The sequence below is a fragment of the Ambystoma mexicanum genome, chromosome 10, assembly GCF_040938575.1.
Source record: "Ambystoma mexicanum isolate Mex_15411 chromosome 10, UKY_AmexF1_1, whole genome shotgun sequence".
In the NCBI taxonomy this organism is placed as follows: Eukaryota; Metazoa; Chordata; class Amphibia; order Caudata; family Ambystomatidae; genus Ambystoma; species Ambystoma mexicanum.
In genome coordinates this window covers 1,321,327,468-1,321,344,561 of record NC_090932.1, presented here as the reverse complement: position 1 = coordinate 1,321,344,561, position 17,094 = coordinate 1,321,327,468, and the positions used below count along the sequence as shown (strand labels likewise).

Here is a 17,094-nt window from a genome sequence, read left to right as displayed (position 1 = left end):
GGGCTCGGAAATAGAGGGCTGCCTCCAATCTGGGTGCGCGCCTCGCCGCTGTGGTTGCCTAGCAACCTAGATCACAACACCTGTGTCGGCCATTTTCGGATGGCTGCACGAGGAATCCCCGGTCACAGTGAAGGGATTACTGGTGTGCTTGATCGACGGAGGAGGCAATGTGGCATCCAAGTAAAATAAGTAATGAGGGTAGCCATGCAGGCTTACCAGCTGATCTGAAGTGTCGTAGCAGGGGTGCCGCTTCTCCTGAAGCGCACATGCAGCAAGGTGCGGGATGGGCTCCTGCCCCCCTTCGATGGCGATGACGAGTGCGGGATGCAAGAGCACAAATAGAAGGGCCTTTTAAGGGGCCCTTATGAGGAAGGACCGGCTTGCGCCTTCGGGGTGATCCCTCGGGAGACAATAATTGCACACTTGGTGTGTGTCCTTCCACGGGAATTTTCGGTGGTAGGTAGGGCAAAATTTAAAGCGAGTATTGTCCATTATTTTTTACAAGGGCAGATTGGTGAGAAAAAGGGAAAGGGGATGACAGAATCTGCATTCTCTAAAGAGGTCAGCATGAATGACCTCCCCCCTCTCTCCCTACTGCAATGGGCTGAAGGCCGAAGAGGCCTGTGTAGGCCACATCTGGTCATCGATCAGTCAGTGACGATGAGGTTGTTCGTCGAAAAACCGTTGCACAGTCTGTTGGCCGTGCGCCAAAAGCGAATAATAAGGAAAAACAGAGTATCTAAGTTAACTTTCAACTAATTAAAGGCATTGGCCTGGATGAGAACTCGGCATTTGCGAATGACTTCGATGGTGGAAAAAAACAATTTGAGGGACCTCGCTCGATGCGTGAAGGACCATGGGAACAGTACACGTCACACTAGGGATAGTATCACTAACATACCCTGTCGACATCCGTTTTCAAGTTTCAAAAATAAAACTTGTAATACTCTGCAACCTCCACTAGATGTTGGACTATGCTGTTGGACTATGCAGAGCATGAGATCTAAGCAGATCACCAAAGCTCCAGAAATAAGGTTATTAGTTTAGGAAAAACAATCCACTTGGGATGCATGTCATAAATGAGGAAACCCCCCAAATAATGTGAGGTTGTTTTGCTCACTTTTCAGGGAGCTTTTTTTCAAATTGGACAAATGTACATTTCTGACATGCAACTTCTCTTGTTGGGGGTCTAGGAAAGGATTTAAAGGGCTAAGTCATCTGTGTCTTCTTGGGGGTGACTTCAACATGCCTTGGGTCAACATGAGAGGAGTTAATTCCAGACATACCACATGGCCCGGCAAACACCTCTCTCCAGCAGTCTCTCCTGTCGGCACTGCGCCCCATAAATACAGTTGAGTCAAATGATAAAGTAGATCCAATGGCACACATAGCTCCTCCACCTGTTCCTTCTCATGCCTTTCTGGGCCTCTTATCTATCCTCTCCCCTCATCTCAACTATCTACCTACCAACTTTGCTCCTCCCCACTACTACTGCATATTCCATCATACTCCTCTTTTGACTCTATGACAGGCCACACTAAAGAACTGTTTGCATATTCTATAATGCAACAATACTCGATGTAATACAAGTATGGTGAACGTTAGCAACCCATAATTCAGAACAATTTCCCAATATGAGGATGTACATGTGCAGATATTCAAAGTTAGAGCAAGCAAAAGCAAACTTACATTTTCTAAGGTGCCCATGTCAGGTTTATGCCATGTCTCGATTTTTATAAAGAAGTCATCTTTCATATATTCGTTCTGTTAAAAAATAAAAAAAAGGAAACATTTAGCCTGAACAAGAAACCTTGTTTCACACCACAGAAAAACATATTTCAAAAAATATATATTTGTCTTTAAACACCTTTTACATTTTATAAAATATGCAGTGTTAGCACTCAATTAATTAAAAGAAACGCGTTACTTACCTTTAGCTTTTGTTCTCCAGCATGGGTCTGGCATGGATTCACATGCTCATTAATATTCCCTGTCGTGAGGCTGAGAATCCTTGATAAAAGAAAAACAGTTTCACTTTCACTTATTAACTCGATTACTCCCATAAAACGATCTCGGGCCTCTGCGTCATACTGCCCTCAGCCAATGACAGTCCTTTCCCTAAGCCCCTCCTCTTGCAGCCATCTTCAGATTTGGTAAGCACGTTAAGTGGCAGTATGACCATGAAGAGCCGCAGAGGAGTAGGAGGGAGGGTTCGCATGTGAATCCATGCCAGACCCATGCTGGAAAACAATAGTTACAGGTAAGTTCCTTCTCTAGCATGGGGTCTGATGGAGTCACATGTGCATGAATAACGAATACACAGCAGTACAACATTACACAACCACGGGAGGTGGCAAGGCTCGACAAAAGCAATTCACTCTTACCTCTGGCAGAGACTCAACTCTGTCGATGCAGTAGAACTTCGTGAAGGTGTGTGTGGACCTCCACATAGCAGACCTGCAGATGTCCAGCAGGGGTACACCAAATAGGAATGCCGCCATCACAGCGATCGCTCTAGTGGAGTGGGCTATCTGACGTCCGGAGAACGGTCGGTTTCGCCAACCGATGACAGTGCATGATGCAGCCGGAGAGCCACCTTGAGATGGAAGCCTTGGACAAGGCCTTCCTATGGTTCAAAGGACCAAAGTTCATAAACAGCTGTGAAGTCTTTCGAAAACTCTTCGGGCGTGCCATGTAGAACTTCAGAGCACGCACAAAGTCCAGAGAGTGCCATGCCATCTCAGCCAGAGAAGAACATTTCTTGAAAAAAAACAGGTAACATCAAAAGGCTCATTGAGGTGGAATTCCGACTGAACCTTCGGCATGAAAGAGGGGTGTTTGCAGGATAGAGCCTGTATCTCACCCACCCTCCTGGCGCAGGTGATGGCCACAAGGAATGCCGTTTTCCACAAGAGGAACTTGAGAGGGGCCTGATGCATAGGCTCGAAGGGGCCCCCATGAGCCTTGTCAGAACCACGCTAATTTACCAAACCAGGGCAGGAGTCTTTGCCGGCAGGAAAGATCTAAAAAGTCCTTTGAGGAACTCCTTGATAAGACCAAAGTGAAGACCTCCCAGAGACCTGGTGTAGCAGGAGATAGCCGCCAGATGTACTTTGATCAAGGCGTGCGCCAGTCCAGCCTTGGCCAAGGATAGCAAATATGGAAGAATCTGCGGGGCTGCGACCCCCAGAGGGGTGTAATCTTCTGTGACCGGCACCAGGTAACGAAACGCTTCCACTTGTGACCGTAGCACTTCAGAGTCGATGATGCCCTGGCCTTGGCGAGGACCACCCTGCAGTCCGCCGGCAACTCATATCCTCCAAACAATAGGGCTACAGGCGCCAAGCCCTCAGGTTGAGGGATCCTGTCTCGTGATGCAGGATTGCGCCTCCTTCTCTGGTGAGTAGATCCGGGACCGCTGGCAGCTTGATCAGCAGCAACAGTGACATGCTGTGAATGTCCGGGTACTAAATCTGCCTCGGCCACGCCGGGGCGATGAGCATCATCCTGCACTGACACCGAGTGTGCTGATGACTCGTAGCAGGAGAGACAACAGAGGAAACACTTATGATATGAGAGTTTATTCATATAGTGCCTATACGCAATGTGTTTCAAAGCACTTCAAGGCAAGGGAGGGAACAAGGGAAAATACAACGACATTCTTACAGGCCATGAACAACAACAATGTGAAATTAACTATCGTGCTCGACCTGGCGACATTTCAGATAGCGCAAGAGCCAAGAGACAGATGGGAAGGAAATGGGAAACAGACGGGCAGACTACCGTACTAGGCCTGACTACATTTCTGGTAGAGCCGGAATATTACAAGAGGTGAGGGAGAGGGGAGGAGAAAGGAGGGAGAGGAACAAAACAAGCGACTATCGTACTAGGCCTGACGACATTTCAGATAGTGCTGGATGGGGGGGGTGGCAACAAGTATGGGGGGGGTGAGGAGACAAACAATTGTTGCTATCGTACTAGGCCCAAGGACAATTCTGATAAGAGTAAGTGCAAAGAATACAGTGAGGATGAGAGAGGGAAAAGGGTCTGGAGGAGATAACCGAGAATCATACTGAAAAAAGAGCAGAGAAGCAGTGGGGAGAGTGAAATACAGTTGCAGTGGTCAATAAAACACAAAGTTGTAGGCAAGGATTCAAGAAGACGATGGGCACAGCATGATTCAGGGCCAACCTGAGTACGAGATCCAGGGAGGTCCAGCATGAGAGGCACAACAACATCACAGGGGACCAGGCAGGGGGGGTGTGGGGCACACTCGAACATCACGGGGGAATAGAGGAGGTGGGGGTCAAACACAAGCATCACATGGGACAGTGTCTGGGTATGCTGGGGGAGATGGGACCTGAGGCAGATGTGGAGGCTGAAATAGGGGCGTCGGATGGTGCTTTCTTTTATTCGTCGGCGGTTGGTCGGAGGTGCGGGGACCGTTGGAACAGGCCCTTGTAGAATCCTCTTCTGGATCTCCAACACCAAGGTGTTGAGAGTTGATAGGATGTCCAGAGACACATCCCTCGGTGGAACTGGTGTGATCGAAACACTACGTCCTGGGCCGTCCTCCACTTGCACATCCTTGTGGACCGTGTGTAGAGACTCCAAGTCCTTGTCATCCTTGGACGAACTTTCCATGGCTTTGGCCACGGCATTGGACTGATCCGAGGCCTCCTTGCCCCCTTCCCCTTTTTCCCACCCTGAGGGGCTGGAACCGGGTTCTGAGGCGGTGTCCCCTTCTCCGGCGTGCCGGCAGACCTTGTCAAAGTCACCACGTGGCCTCGCGCATAGGAGGGAGGGATACTTTCAGCGCTGTGGGGGCTACCTTCTCAGGGTCAGCCCCTTTAGCTTTCGAGAGAGCAGCTGCCGCCAGCTCTTTCGTTGACAAAGACTTATCTTGTGCTGCCTGGGCCTTCTTGGCAGCACAGCCTTCTTCTCCTCTGTCCGCGGCTTCTCCTACAGCTTAGCCAGGTTGGACGACTTTCTCTTCGAGGAGGAGCTTGAGTGCCAGCTAGCAATGGAGGCAGAGGGTGATGTCGATCGCGCCCTGTCTGCCGTGGGACCCGCTTACGCAGCGACCCCAGTGGACCCGCACATGCAGTGCTTGGCCTGATCTTGGGCCCCCACGGATGAAGCGCTCTCATAGGACTTAGAAGCCCGCTCCTGAGACCGACCGGCCTTGGGTGAGGCATGCCCCTGCTCGGAGCATGGGGCAGAGGCCTTGGCATTCAGCCACGCTGCCAGTCTACTGTGCCTGTCCTTTGTGGTTTTCTTGGAGAATCCACGGCATCTCGAAATCTCCTTCCTTGTGGTCCAGATGCAGGCAGTAGAGGCATTGCATGTGCTTGTCCTCCACAAACACATTTTCGAGGCCCGCACTTGGTGCAGGGCTTGAAGAGGGTGGTTCTTTTTTTTTCCTTGGTCATGGTCAGAGGGCACGAAGTAGGCCCAATGGCCTTCTGGAAACTTCGACAATCTTCGCCCTTGAGGGGGGCTGAACTTCACCGACAACAGATCCCTGCTGTTGGCAGATTCAGAGAAGAGCAGGCTCTTTTGGAACATAAACAGAACCGTTTTCTGCAAAGAACAAGAAAAAACGTATAAGTAGCTCACAGAGCAAACTCGAGGACTCGCAACACTGAAGCATGCAGTAAAAATCTGAAGATGGCTGCCAGAGGAGGGGCTTAGGCAGAGGACTGCCATTGGCTGGGGGCAGTATGACCCAGAGGACAGTGATTAATTTATGGGAGAAATACAGTTTGTACATTAAAGTCAAACTGTTTTTCTTTTACCAGGGCTTCCCACTCATGCATCGGTATTCCCTATGAAAGAAATGGAAATGACATAAGTAATTCCTTTCCTCCCCCCACCAACATGGCAGCCCATTGCCCCAAGCCTTCTAGTCACCCTTTCAGGTCTAGTTGTTATCAAAATGGCCGCTGCGCCTCCTACGTTAAATACAGTCCAATGACTGCAGACCTTGCTTTACTTCGAATCTGACTTCTTCCTAGCTGCCGGACCCGTGGACCAAGTGCTCTCTGTCTTTCTATCTTCCCGACTACCCCATGCCATCTTGCTATTGCCTTTCTCTCCCTGCACTTTATCTAGTTAGCATCTCGGCTTCCGCCACGCTAAACCGAGCACTCTGCCATAATTATACTTTGTGTGACATTAACACTGTGTGTACAAACTGCAGTGACTTTCTCGTCAGTTCTCAATCCAGGAGTCCGGGTTGTTAACACAAGTCATTTCACATTCACAGTCTCTCCACGTGTTTGTTAATTAAACATTGCGACTTCACGGAAACCATACCTGGAATGCTTTGTGTACTATTACTTTGAATCCTTCGTGCACTCTGCGTGTAACTCTTTAGTTCGCACAACGTGTATGAAATAACTACACTTCATTTTGTGGAACGGCATACGTTCAAAAAGGCTGCTCGTCGTAATCCCAGCAGAGAAGACTCTGCATCAGCAACATTACAGGCACAACTGAATTCAGCCCTTTCCATCCATGAGTTCCCGACTTCTCGTGCATCACTCTGAAAATCAACATTACGCAACATGTTCATCGCATTCCGGATTTGTGCAACGCATGCACCATTCAGCAATTATAAGCATGGAGAGTTCTTTCTAAATGGTAAGCCCCGCTCTTGACAATCTTCTAGAGTTACTTTTGTGTACCTAAATCTCTCCCTCTCCAATTCTTTACTCAAACATACGCTAAAACCTTTGTTTCTCTTCTTCATCCCTACATGGGAGTTGGACTGGAAATTGAATCACTAGAAGACCTCACTCTCCCTGCACTATGTGTAAAAGCTATGAAACCTATCTACAGGACATCCATCCCCAATCCACTCTTCACTGGTTTTCTTCCCCAGGAGGGTTTCCCCGACTTTACCCTTGTCCTTGTCTCAATGTATTAGGGCCAGAGGCTACTTCCTTTGTAGCTTTGGGTAAGGGTTCAGTGAACCAAGGTAATGTTAAATAAATTATATCCGTAAAGCATTTCCATAACATTTGCCAGCTTGACGACGAGGAATATTCAAGAGCATGTGAATCGATTCTAGACCCAATGCTGTTGAAAGCAATTTTCAAACCATTTAACGCATAGGGAGCCGGCTCATATTTGGCCATGGCATGAGATTATTAAATGCCACTAACATCTGAAATCAGCCTGGTGGCCTATTATAAATCAGGATAGAATTCCTTTGGTGCAATAATGAGATAATTTGATGCATGCCAGAGGACTTAATCAGTACTGGCATTTAATATTACCCAGTGTGCTGTACGTAAAAGGTCATGAATCAAAATTCCCATGGATCACTGAACCCTAGAAAACATTGAGAGAAGCAAACACTTTTGTACAAGCGCAATACAAATAAAATATCAATATAAATGTGAGATTTCCCCTTTCGATATAAGGCAGAGTGTCTATTTGTAAAGTATCCTTGGCATTCTACAGTGAACATGTGCTTTCACTGGGCCTACATCTAATACCTGAACAACGAAATTCTCTATGTATTGAGCAAGACGATGGACCATTTTATTCATGATTGGCTAAAACTATTTTCTTAAGGCATGCACACTGAATGTAATAGCGTCAGCATCTAGTGGCAAAATGGGCGGCATGGCATAAGGAAAACAGTTGGTACTAAGATAGGCAAGGGCCATCTTCTCTACCTGAAGTTGACAATTGCCCTGCCTGCCGCAACACCATACTAATTATCAGCTATGACTTCCTTTAACATTGTGAACATTTTGGTTTAAAAAACCACTGAACTTGCATTGCACATATGGGCAAGCATATAGTATACAGAACACTGTCTGTGCAACACCAACTGCAGCCAACTGCACAAAACCTTGCATTGAAAACTGTTTTCACAGCCTTTTTTGCATATTTATTTATTTATGGGCGTCCTTTCATGCAGCTCTTTACATTTTACAGACCCTAGTCTCACTAATCTTTCACGCCAGAGGTGCATAAAAATGTTGTACTGTTGGTCATTTTAGGTCTTGGGTAAAAATAACTACTGGTGACATTAAAAATGTAGTGCAAAATTGCTAATCAAATAAACTGATTTGCTAATCAAGAACATTTTAATTACCAAACTCTGCTAATCAATTTTTTAAAATGAATGTATGCTTTGTAAGGCTTGGTGGAGACCTTTAGGTGTCAATGTTGACAAAGCAACAGTTGCTCAGCTGATCAAGTTCACCTTGTCTTCCCTATACAAAAGCAGCAGCAAAGCATAGATGGTATAAGGAGGATTGAAACGCTCAGCATAACAGGATACCCACATTTTACAAATCCAGTCTCTTTTGTAGAGTACACATTTTTAGAGACTGAACATTATGGAGTTACCCGTCAGATCTGCTGGCAATGGCCTTTTGTTTTGAAAGAAATGAGGGATGGCAGAACTTCTAGAGATAGAATACAATGCTTCAATAATTGTATGTGGTGGGCACTGTAAGCCAGATGCCTCTAGAATTGCCGATGACCGTCACTGATTAACAGTAGACTTTAAACAGCATTTTGAGTCCAAATAACCTTTAGAAAAAAGGCCAGGACTGCACGTCAAATGTTCTTCTATAATTGGACGGCTTTACACCCCTTAGAGGAATCAGCTGCACTTCCAATGATGATGTCACCGCTGAATTAAATATCTTTAAGCAGGGTCTAAGGGCAGGACTATGTTAAGCACTTCTAGGCACATGAATAATTATACTCTCTAATAACTACTATTATTGTTTCTTTCTCCATTTGATTTATTTTAGGTATTTATTGAGTGAGATGCTTGCTTTGGAAATCAAGCATGTGCTGTCGGATAGTGGTTCCAGGCATACGTTGCGTGGTTACGGGGGAAAACATCCATTACACCACAGCATTTATTGCTAGCATACCGTTTAGGCTAGCAGGTAATAATACAGTTAGTGGCCAACATGTAAGATTTCTGAAATTGGCTGTGTGATGTAAACAGTGGTAGTCAGGAGAAAATCATGGCTGGCTATGTGTCAAACAAGGTGTTAAGAAGATGCTCCTTGAAGATGCTCCTTAAAGAGGAGGATTGTGGATTATTTTCTGAATTGCCTAAAGGTGGAGAAAAGTCTGATGTTAAGGATAGAAGGATCCACAGTCTGGGTTTTATTGGTTTCTTGCCTTATTTCTCCTGCTCTCATCTGGCTAGGTCTTGATGTCTGGCAGCGTGCTGACCCTAGAGGTAACAACTTTGTCTGCCTGTAGAGAGAAAGTGTGTTTATAATAGCTTTGGAAATGATGCAGCAAGCTCTGAAGGTGATGCATGCTTGTAGGAGTAGCCATTGATGTTTGTTGCATGTGGTCGTATTTGCAGAGTCCTTTGATGTTGCGGAATGCAGCAAAGACGCTTGTAATAGGTGCTAAGCAGAAGATGGGTGCTCCGGGCAGGAGGGCATTTGCTCCATCCAGGTGAGAAGGGACGGGAGTGCGTATAGTGTCTCTACAGAGGATCTGAAGCTGATGTCGGATTGATTTTCTGCTGGAGGGATAGTTGCTATCATGCTGAGTTTGCTTTCCAATGCGTGTTTGGAAGTAGAGGTTTGTTGGCTTAATGTAATGCCAGAGACCCAGGGCAGAGTGCCAGCTGTAGGTTGAAGTCCTTCAGGTTCACAGAGGACAATTAGATCAGGAAGGGGAATGTGCCTGATTGTGTTGGTGATGAGTAGGAACTCCATCTTTACGGGGTTCAGGTAATTCTGGAACAGCCTGTCCTGGAACAGGACAAGGCATGCTGTGGGTTGGTGGATGTCTTTGATACATATTTTTAGGTAATGGTGGAGGTCTTTGATGGGTATTTTTAGGTAATTGAGTATTGTGTGAATATTGGTGGATAGGAATATGGACGTTATGGTGGCGAGAAGGGACTCGGGGCCTCCAAATAAAAACTGAAGATCGTTATTGGGAAGTGTCCGGGTATGTGGCAGGTAGTGGTGGTTATCAGGATGTATCTTTCAGGACAAAAGGACAAACACGCAGCAGTCTTCTAAGAAGGATATGAATCGGTGGAGGACATTCTCTCCGATTCCCATGTGGTTGTGCAGTAGCTGATTTCGACTTGATGGCTTCTGAGTACGAAGAGTATCAGGAAGAAGGGGTATTGGTTGTCAAAGGTATGCAGTGTATCATCTATTTCTCGAATGTTGGCTGTCTCAGAGCTGATCTGGGTCTGAGGTCAAATTAATAGGTCCAGAGGAGGAAGGTGACATTGACGTGGGTGGTCTGACGAATCACAGCAATTCATCCCTTCCCCCACGGTGAGGCTAGGGAGGTAAGCCTGTTCCGCAACACCCTCACTAGGAGTAGAGGCAAGTGGGACCTAACCAGGAGAGACTCCCCCTTTGGGCACAAGGACTCCCTAGAAAATATCCCAACAATGCCTCTTTGAACATGTAGAGAAGTAGATGTACACGTCACTCATGGAGCCCAAGCACTCACCTCTATCCAATAGGAAGAACAGCAAGAAAGCACTATGCATGACACCTGGTATAATCCCAATATCGCATCGAAGATATGAAAGAGGTTATGCGCTCAGACACCGGTACCGAATGTACTCTCAAACTAAAGTGGTAGAAGGAAGTTTGCAGACACCACTGGACATAGAAGACCTATAAGTAAAGTCTGAGAGATGTATAGTGACATCATGAAGAGGAGAGACGAGGACACACTGAACGATATACGAATATTTAAAGAATGAAGATGTGACTCAGGGTAACCAAGTAAATGAACATGTGGATAAGAAATAATATATATTGAGAAGATGAGTAATAGGAGATGGAGTAGACTTATATACACAGAAAAACAAGGTAGATAAGAAATATAGTAGCTTCCTACAGTAGAAAATATAATACGGGCAAAGCAGCCATTTTGAGTAGATGGACGTCAGTTTCCTATAATAGTAAGCTAAAAGCCCCAAGCAGAGAGACCAAGGCTGCAGAGCTGACGGGCACTGAAATACAAATTTGTTCAAGAACAAATAATATTTGTTTGGCTAACGATTAAGGATGCCACTGTGAGAAGCAATTGCAAGGCAAAAAAGGAGTCGAAGAGGATAAGCCATTTACATAAGACATATTTCTCTTAGATTAAGTAAAGGAGTGAACATTTGCAAGTGCAGTTAAAAATGCAGAAGGCATACGCAAGACGGAGCAACCAAGTCTCCATAGGCCAAGAAGAGTAATAGCACCTAGTATGACAATCAAAAAGCACTAAATAAGACGACAAAATGGACAAATCACAATCTACCCACATGTGGTGCACGACCAGAAAACAAGGCCTATTCATAATGCTCCAGACAAAGACAGCAATGTACCTTCACTCCCTTTAAAGTTCCGGAGAAAAGAACAGTCAACAAGGTCAACTACGAAGAAGAGTCCAAAATCTGGGAAGGGCGACTCGCGCTCAAGCTATTATGTCACTGAAAATATAGGAATCTTCAATAAAAGGTCTGAATGGTATACAGAAGACAAGTCGTTCTACTGAAGTGTAGGTTTTATTCCATAGAGTGCACAGCAGACATGTGTTTCGACCTTGTGGTCGTTCGCAAGTCCCGTTTCTGGAGTTAAAATTTTGTTATCTGAATGTACTGTGTTGTCTCCTAAAGAATATTTGGTTGAGTGATGTAGTTAAAGTAGAGCTGCGTGGACTGAAAAGTCAATGCCTGCCTCGCCTGAGAAAAGGTTGTGTGTCTCAACCGCAAGTTTCAGCAAATGTCTATGTCCGTTAAAGACTGTCTGATGGTATACGATTCTCTAAATCTAGTATGAGATAATTAATAGAAGGTTTCTATATCACCTGAAATAGGCAGATACTAAGATTAGGGATTGGTCCCTCCGACGATTTTGACACAAAGAAGAGGCCTTGGCTTAGGGCCCAACTGATGAGTGATGTTAGGCTAATTGGCCAAGTGAACAGTTGTCGGACGTTGTTCCCCGTACCTGGGTTTCGTTTTGCTTACTTGCTAACAAGCCGAATGTCAAAGGTCGGATGAGGGTGCCAACCATTCCGGATGGCCTATGTAATGATGGACTATACATTGTTGCAGAAGCCAATCCACTGTTCTATTATCTGTATTATACGTAGTTAGAGGTTGCGCTAGGTGTGCCTACTTGATAAGGGGCAGCCAATGGTGTCGCTAACACCTAAATAAGCTACAGGTATATATGTTCCCTTAACCTATCACCACAAACCGAAAGGTTTTTACTATCTGCCACATAGAATGACGTCATAGCTGACGTGTATTGAGGTAGAAAGCCTTTTGTGTAACTGAAATGTATTCGAGAGTGTGTGAGCTGCGATTTGTTCTGCTTGCCAGATTTCCCTTCTTCATTGAACTGATAATAAAGTAGAACTTTGCCATATTTTTTGAGTCTGTCTAGTTATTTGGGCATGAAATAAATGAGTGCGTTAATCCCGTCCAGCACTTGATATGCTTCAGGTGCTACTGCACAAACATATCTTATGAAAACCTGTATGAAGAAAAAGGCAGCCTGTTTTATCGTCAAATGGAAACTGTAAATATTGAAATGGAACATCCTATTTAACTGTGAAAAGGAGCCAAGAAGCTGTCTGACAGAGACTTGGACATACACCCGGGAAGTCCCTTGACTATGTCAAGAACGAGGGGAGGAGATTGAAGAGAAAACCCACTAGTTACAAACCAGTGGGGAAGCTGGTACTGAGGCAAAGTCGCACACACACCGTCCTGTGACCAGAGGAGAATTAGAAACAGAAGTAGACGTGCTCTGCCTTACCCAGAGGGGAACGAGGGAAGGAAATTCGGACACAGGGCGTCCTGGCAATCAGAGAGAGAAAGAAAAGGAAAGTGGTGGCGTAATCACAGGAAGCTTGTGGTGGACCGGGTGGCCCAGAAACAAAGCATTTCTGCACAGCGATTGGAAATAAATCTTGTTTCTGCCTTTTCTGCCTGATGTTGCTCACTGGATTTCTTAGTGATGGATTTGGGCTTCTACAATTTGCAGCCATGACTTGGATTTGTCAAATCCAGCTGACACAGTAACTGAAGCAGCGGACCTCTTCCCCTCGACACCCTCTGAGCAGACATATAGGATATCTGGGGCAGCTGCTTTTGTGCGGGGGTGGTTACCGGAGATTCAAATGCAAAGTATTTGTCTGGACTTTATTTTAAAGTCCCTTTTAGAACTGTTCCCAATAGTTCCTTCTTCTGCTCTCAATGAGAAATCAATAAGAAACAGTGATTCACTGAGTGTGAAATAATGATACATACATTGCAGAATTTGCAGCAGCATCACCAACAGCAAGGGTGGGGGTGGACAATGTTTATGAATGTGGACGGTGAGGGTCCAGCAGCCATAAGAGAAACAATGCAACCAAGGGGGAGAAGTAAATGTTGTGGAGGTGGCGATTGTGATGCTGGAAATGCATCGGAGGGACAGGGCCTCCGTATCCTTGTCCTTTACTGCTTTTTATCGCATGTTCTGTCATGTTTTCCGCGCAGGAGTTCATGTGGGACTCCTGGCGGTGCAGCTCCCTCTCTTTTGGTTTGGTGAACAGACCTGTGGGATACCCCTATGGCACCCATGGGTAGGGGTACAACAGAGCAGGGTATGGGCTGGTGGCAGCTCCGTGCTAAAATGACTAGTGCCCTGAGTGTCCTCCATTTTGGGATGCCCAGGCCCCGTCATTGGAATCGGTAGATTCCTGATGGAGACAAAATGGCCCCCATGGCCTCTTGCCTTCCATCACCTGTTACCTTGATCTTCCCGAAGTCCCGGGAAGCCCTGCCTCTGTCCCTTCCCCCTGACTGGCTGTTGGGTGGGAAATCCGTATATGGTAGTGTGGAGAAGTGCCGACCAGACTGGCTGGAGCCTTCTCAACGACCGTATGTTGTGGGTACGCCTGTGGGTGGGAACCGGGTGAATGGAGTGTGTGACGAATATACATTCTATGTTGTGGCTGTCTAGTATCTGGTGTTTGACACAATGGTTGAGACAGCACTCCCCAGAGAGGACCTGGTAATGCACACTCTTCCCGAGCTACGAGGGACCATCGTGCACAGCTGATCTTTGCCTAAGCTCCCTGGTAGACAGAACTTCGACAGGCTGCCGACCCGATACGGGGACTGCTGCTGAACTCCAAGGAGAAGCGCTCGGACTGTTGTCCGCCACTGTCGACGACCGCCGTCGCTGACTGGAGCCGCCGTGCTCCCGTTACCTAAGAACTTAATTGATCCAAGGACGCTCTCGTCCGCATCGTCGCCGCTGTATCCTGCTGGAGAAGGCCTGACCGTCGACACTCCGAGGAGCATCCACAGGTGGGTTTCCCGCCACCCAAAGACCACAGAGACGCCGTCGACTCGACACCCTTGCTGGGCCACAGTTCTTCAAACTCTTTGCGGTCCAGAACTATCGACACCGAGGTGCCCCACACGCCTCTTCCTTGCAGGACGTTTACGCTTCCCCCGTCAATGAGCACCGCTAGGACCAACGTAGCCACTTCACTGTCGTAGCTCGACCTGTTCTCCATCGGACGTTCGACAACCCGTGACTCCTGCCTGAAAGGGAGGACACTAAAGAAGGGTTGTTGATTTCCCCGACGAGGAACGCTACAACACCAAGGTACTTTAGGGTTGCAGAACTATTGGAAAGTCTAGTGGGAACAATATATGGACTGGGCTTGTATCTTTCTCCTACAGGTTGCCCATGTGGGGGGGGATCTCCACACAGAGCAGTGTTTAACAGTAGTTACCAGTATTCTGCCTATTGCTCAACCATCTTGCTTTCCTTCCTCTCTCTACTACTGGTTTCCTCTTTATTTTGATCTGTGTGTCATTCTGACCGTATGCACTTTAAGGAGATCTAATAACGTTAGTGGTACCACTTTAGAATTGTACATATTTACCATTGTTGATTTTCGGAGGACAAAGTGAGTTATCGTGATCGTGTATATGACCGTGAATATTAATTATATAAAGACTGTTTTAACCGATACAGTCTGGGGACATTCCTTTGTGGGTGCTTGGGGACTACACTGTACTTAAGAACCAGCTCGTATCACCGCCTGAGAAGCTAGGCCTTGATTGCTCGACTACGTTACCATAATAGAGAATCTTGGCAGGGGTCTCTGTGCCTTCCCTCTTCCATATAAAGAGCGGAAGTGCCGCCCCCCCCTCCGGTCTTTACAGCTGGTAGCACGGTGGGATAGCACAGTGTATAACCGTGCCACTTACGAAGGATATCTGCACTTTGTTAAATTAAGGTTTAGTTGTGTACAAGATAACTGCATTACAAGCAATGGAATCTATTGCGAATGGTATATTGACTCTGATGAGCTTAGAGGCTCTCCGGAGTGCTTGTGAAGCCAGGGAATTAGACTTTATGAATAAATCTAGGGCTGAGCTGATAGCTGCCCTGGTGGACTACCAGATCGATTGTGAAACTCTTCAAGGGGGGGGATGCAACCAATGAGGACTCTACCCCAGGGGTTGTCGCCGAAACTGCTGGGACGGCCACCATTCCTGCTGCCTCTGTTCCGAACCCCAGCAATTCTTTAGAGCTTGAGTTATTAAGGATGAAGTTAGCCTTTGAATATCGCAAGTTGGAACTAGATGCTGAGCTTAAGAAAGAGGAGTTGGCACAGCAAGTGGAACTCAAAAATAGGGATTTTGAACTCAAAGACAAGGACACTGAATGTCAGCAAATCCAGCTAGAGAAAGCTCGAGTGGAGACTTCAGCGAAACCAGTTGAGAGTGTCAGGTCCCCAGCAACCAAGTTTATGAAAGATTTGGTTGGTGTGTATGCTTAGGGTTCTGATATCCTCCAATGGATTGAAGCGTTTGAAATGGCTTGTGCAATTCACGAGGTCGATAAGAGAGATTGGGCTAAGTGTTTGTTAAGCAGAGTGCCTCAAACTGGATATGACTATATTCTGAAACTGAGTGTGGAAGAAAGTGGTCAGTATGAGTGCATGAAGTCTGCTTTAATTGCCAAGTTTGGCCAGACACCTACCCAATATCTTAAACGGTTCAGGGATTTTAAGAAACAAGAGAATGTGTCTTGGATTGACTGGGTGAGTGCAGCGCACATGAACATGATGGGGTGGATGGATGGTTACAAAGTGAAAACATTTGTTGAATTGTCTCACCTCTTGTTTTTTGAGCATTTGTCGGAAGCGTGTTCACCAGAGCTGCGTCAGTATGTTGCTGACCAATACATTTTGGACCCCTTTAAGCTGGCTAGGTTGGCTGACAAGTGGGTCTCCCACCGGGTGTCCCCTAAGGACTCCAGTGGGAAGGACAAGGACAAAGAAAAGGGGGCCTCTCAGAAAGCTGAGGAGTCCCAAAAGCAATCACAGTCGGGTAAACCAAAACCTTCCTCTCCGAAGACGCAAAAACCTAGTGGGGATAAGTCTCTAGTGGGTGGGAGTAAGAGTAGAGGTCCGGCCTGCTGCAAAGCAGGGTCCCAGTGGTTCCAGTACCATACCCCGAACGCCCAGCACATGTTGGGATTGTGGGGCACTGGATCACCGAAGGGGTGACCCCAATTGTAAGGGTAAGGCACTTGGAGTCCAGGCTGTCAGCTTGACCTATCCCTACTCCATACCTGAGGTGGAGGCCACCGTCCTCCCTTCCTCTACTGGGATCACCTTCGGTGCTCCTGTAGAGATTTCCATAGTGTCCCTTGGGGCCTGGGACCAGTACGCAGAAGTACTGGTGACTATCCCACAAAACACTCTTAGGTTTTTGAAAAGTGTCCTCCTGAATGGCCGGCCTTCTACTGGTTTGAGAGACACTGGGGCAAGCATGACAGCGGTGGACAGGACCCTGCTCAAGCCAGAGGACTATGTAGGTGCTCCTCTGAGAACCACCAGATTAGCTGGTGGGCCTCCCAAATTATGGCCTGTAGCCTTAGTCAACATTATGATTCGAGACAAGACCGCAAAGCTTCCAGTCCTGATTCAGGACAACGTGCCTGCGAACATTTTGTTGGGAAACAATTTGGTCGTTTTGGGGATGATCACGGACAGTCTACCCATGGCTGCTGTGGCAGTCACCCGTTCGCAGGTCACACAGGG

The 17,094-nt window shown here is 46.7% G+C and overlaps 1 protein-coding gene across 1 annotated transcript in view; it reads right to left on the bottom strand.

Moving 5' to 3' along the window:
- Window positions 1-17,094, bottom strand: part of PITPNB (phosphatidylinositol transfer protein beta) — a 915,448-nt gene that overhangs the window by 530,887 nt on the left and 367,467 nt on the right. The window contains exon 7 of the mRNA XM_069619364.1: window positions 1,690-1,764. Coding sequence (XP_069475465.1) covers window positions 1,690-1,764 — 75 coding nt within the window. The remainder of the gene's footprint in view (window positions 1-1,689; window positions 1,765-17,094) is intronic.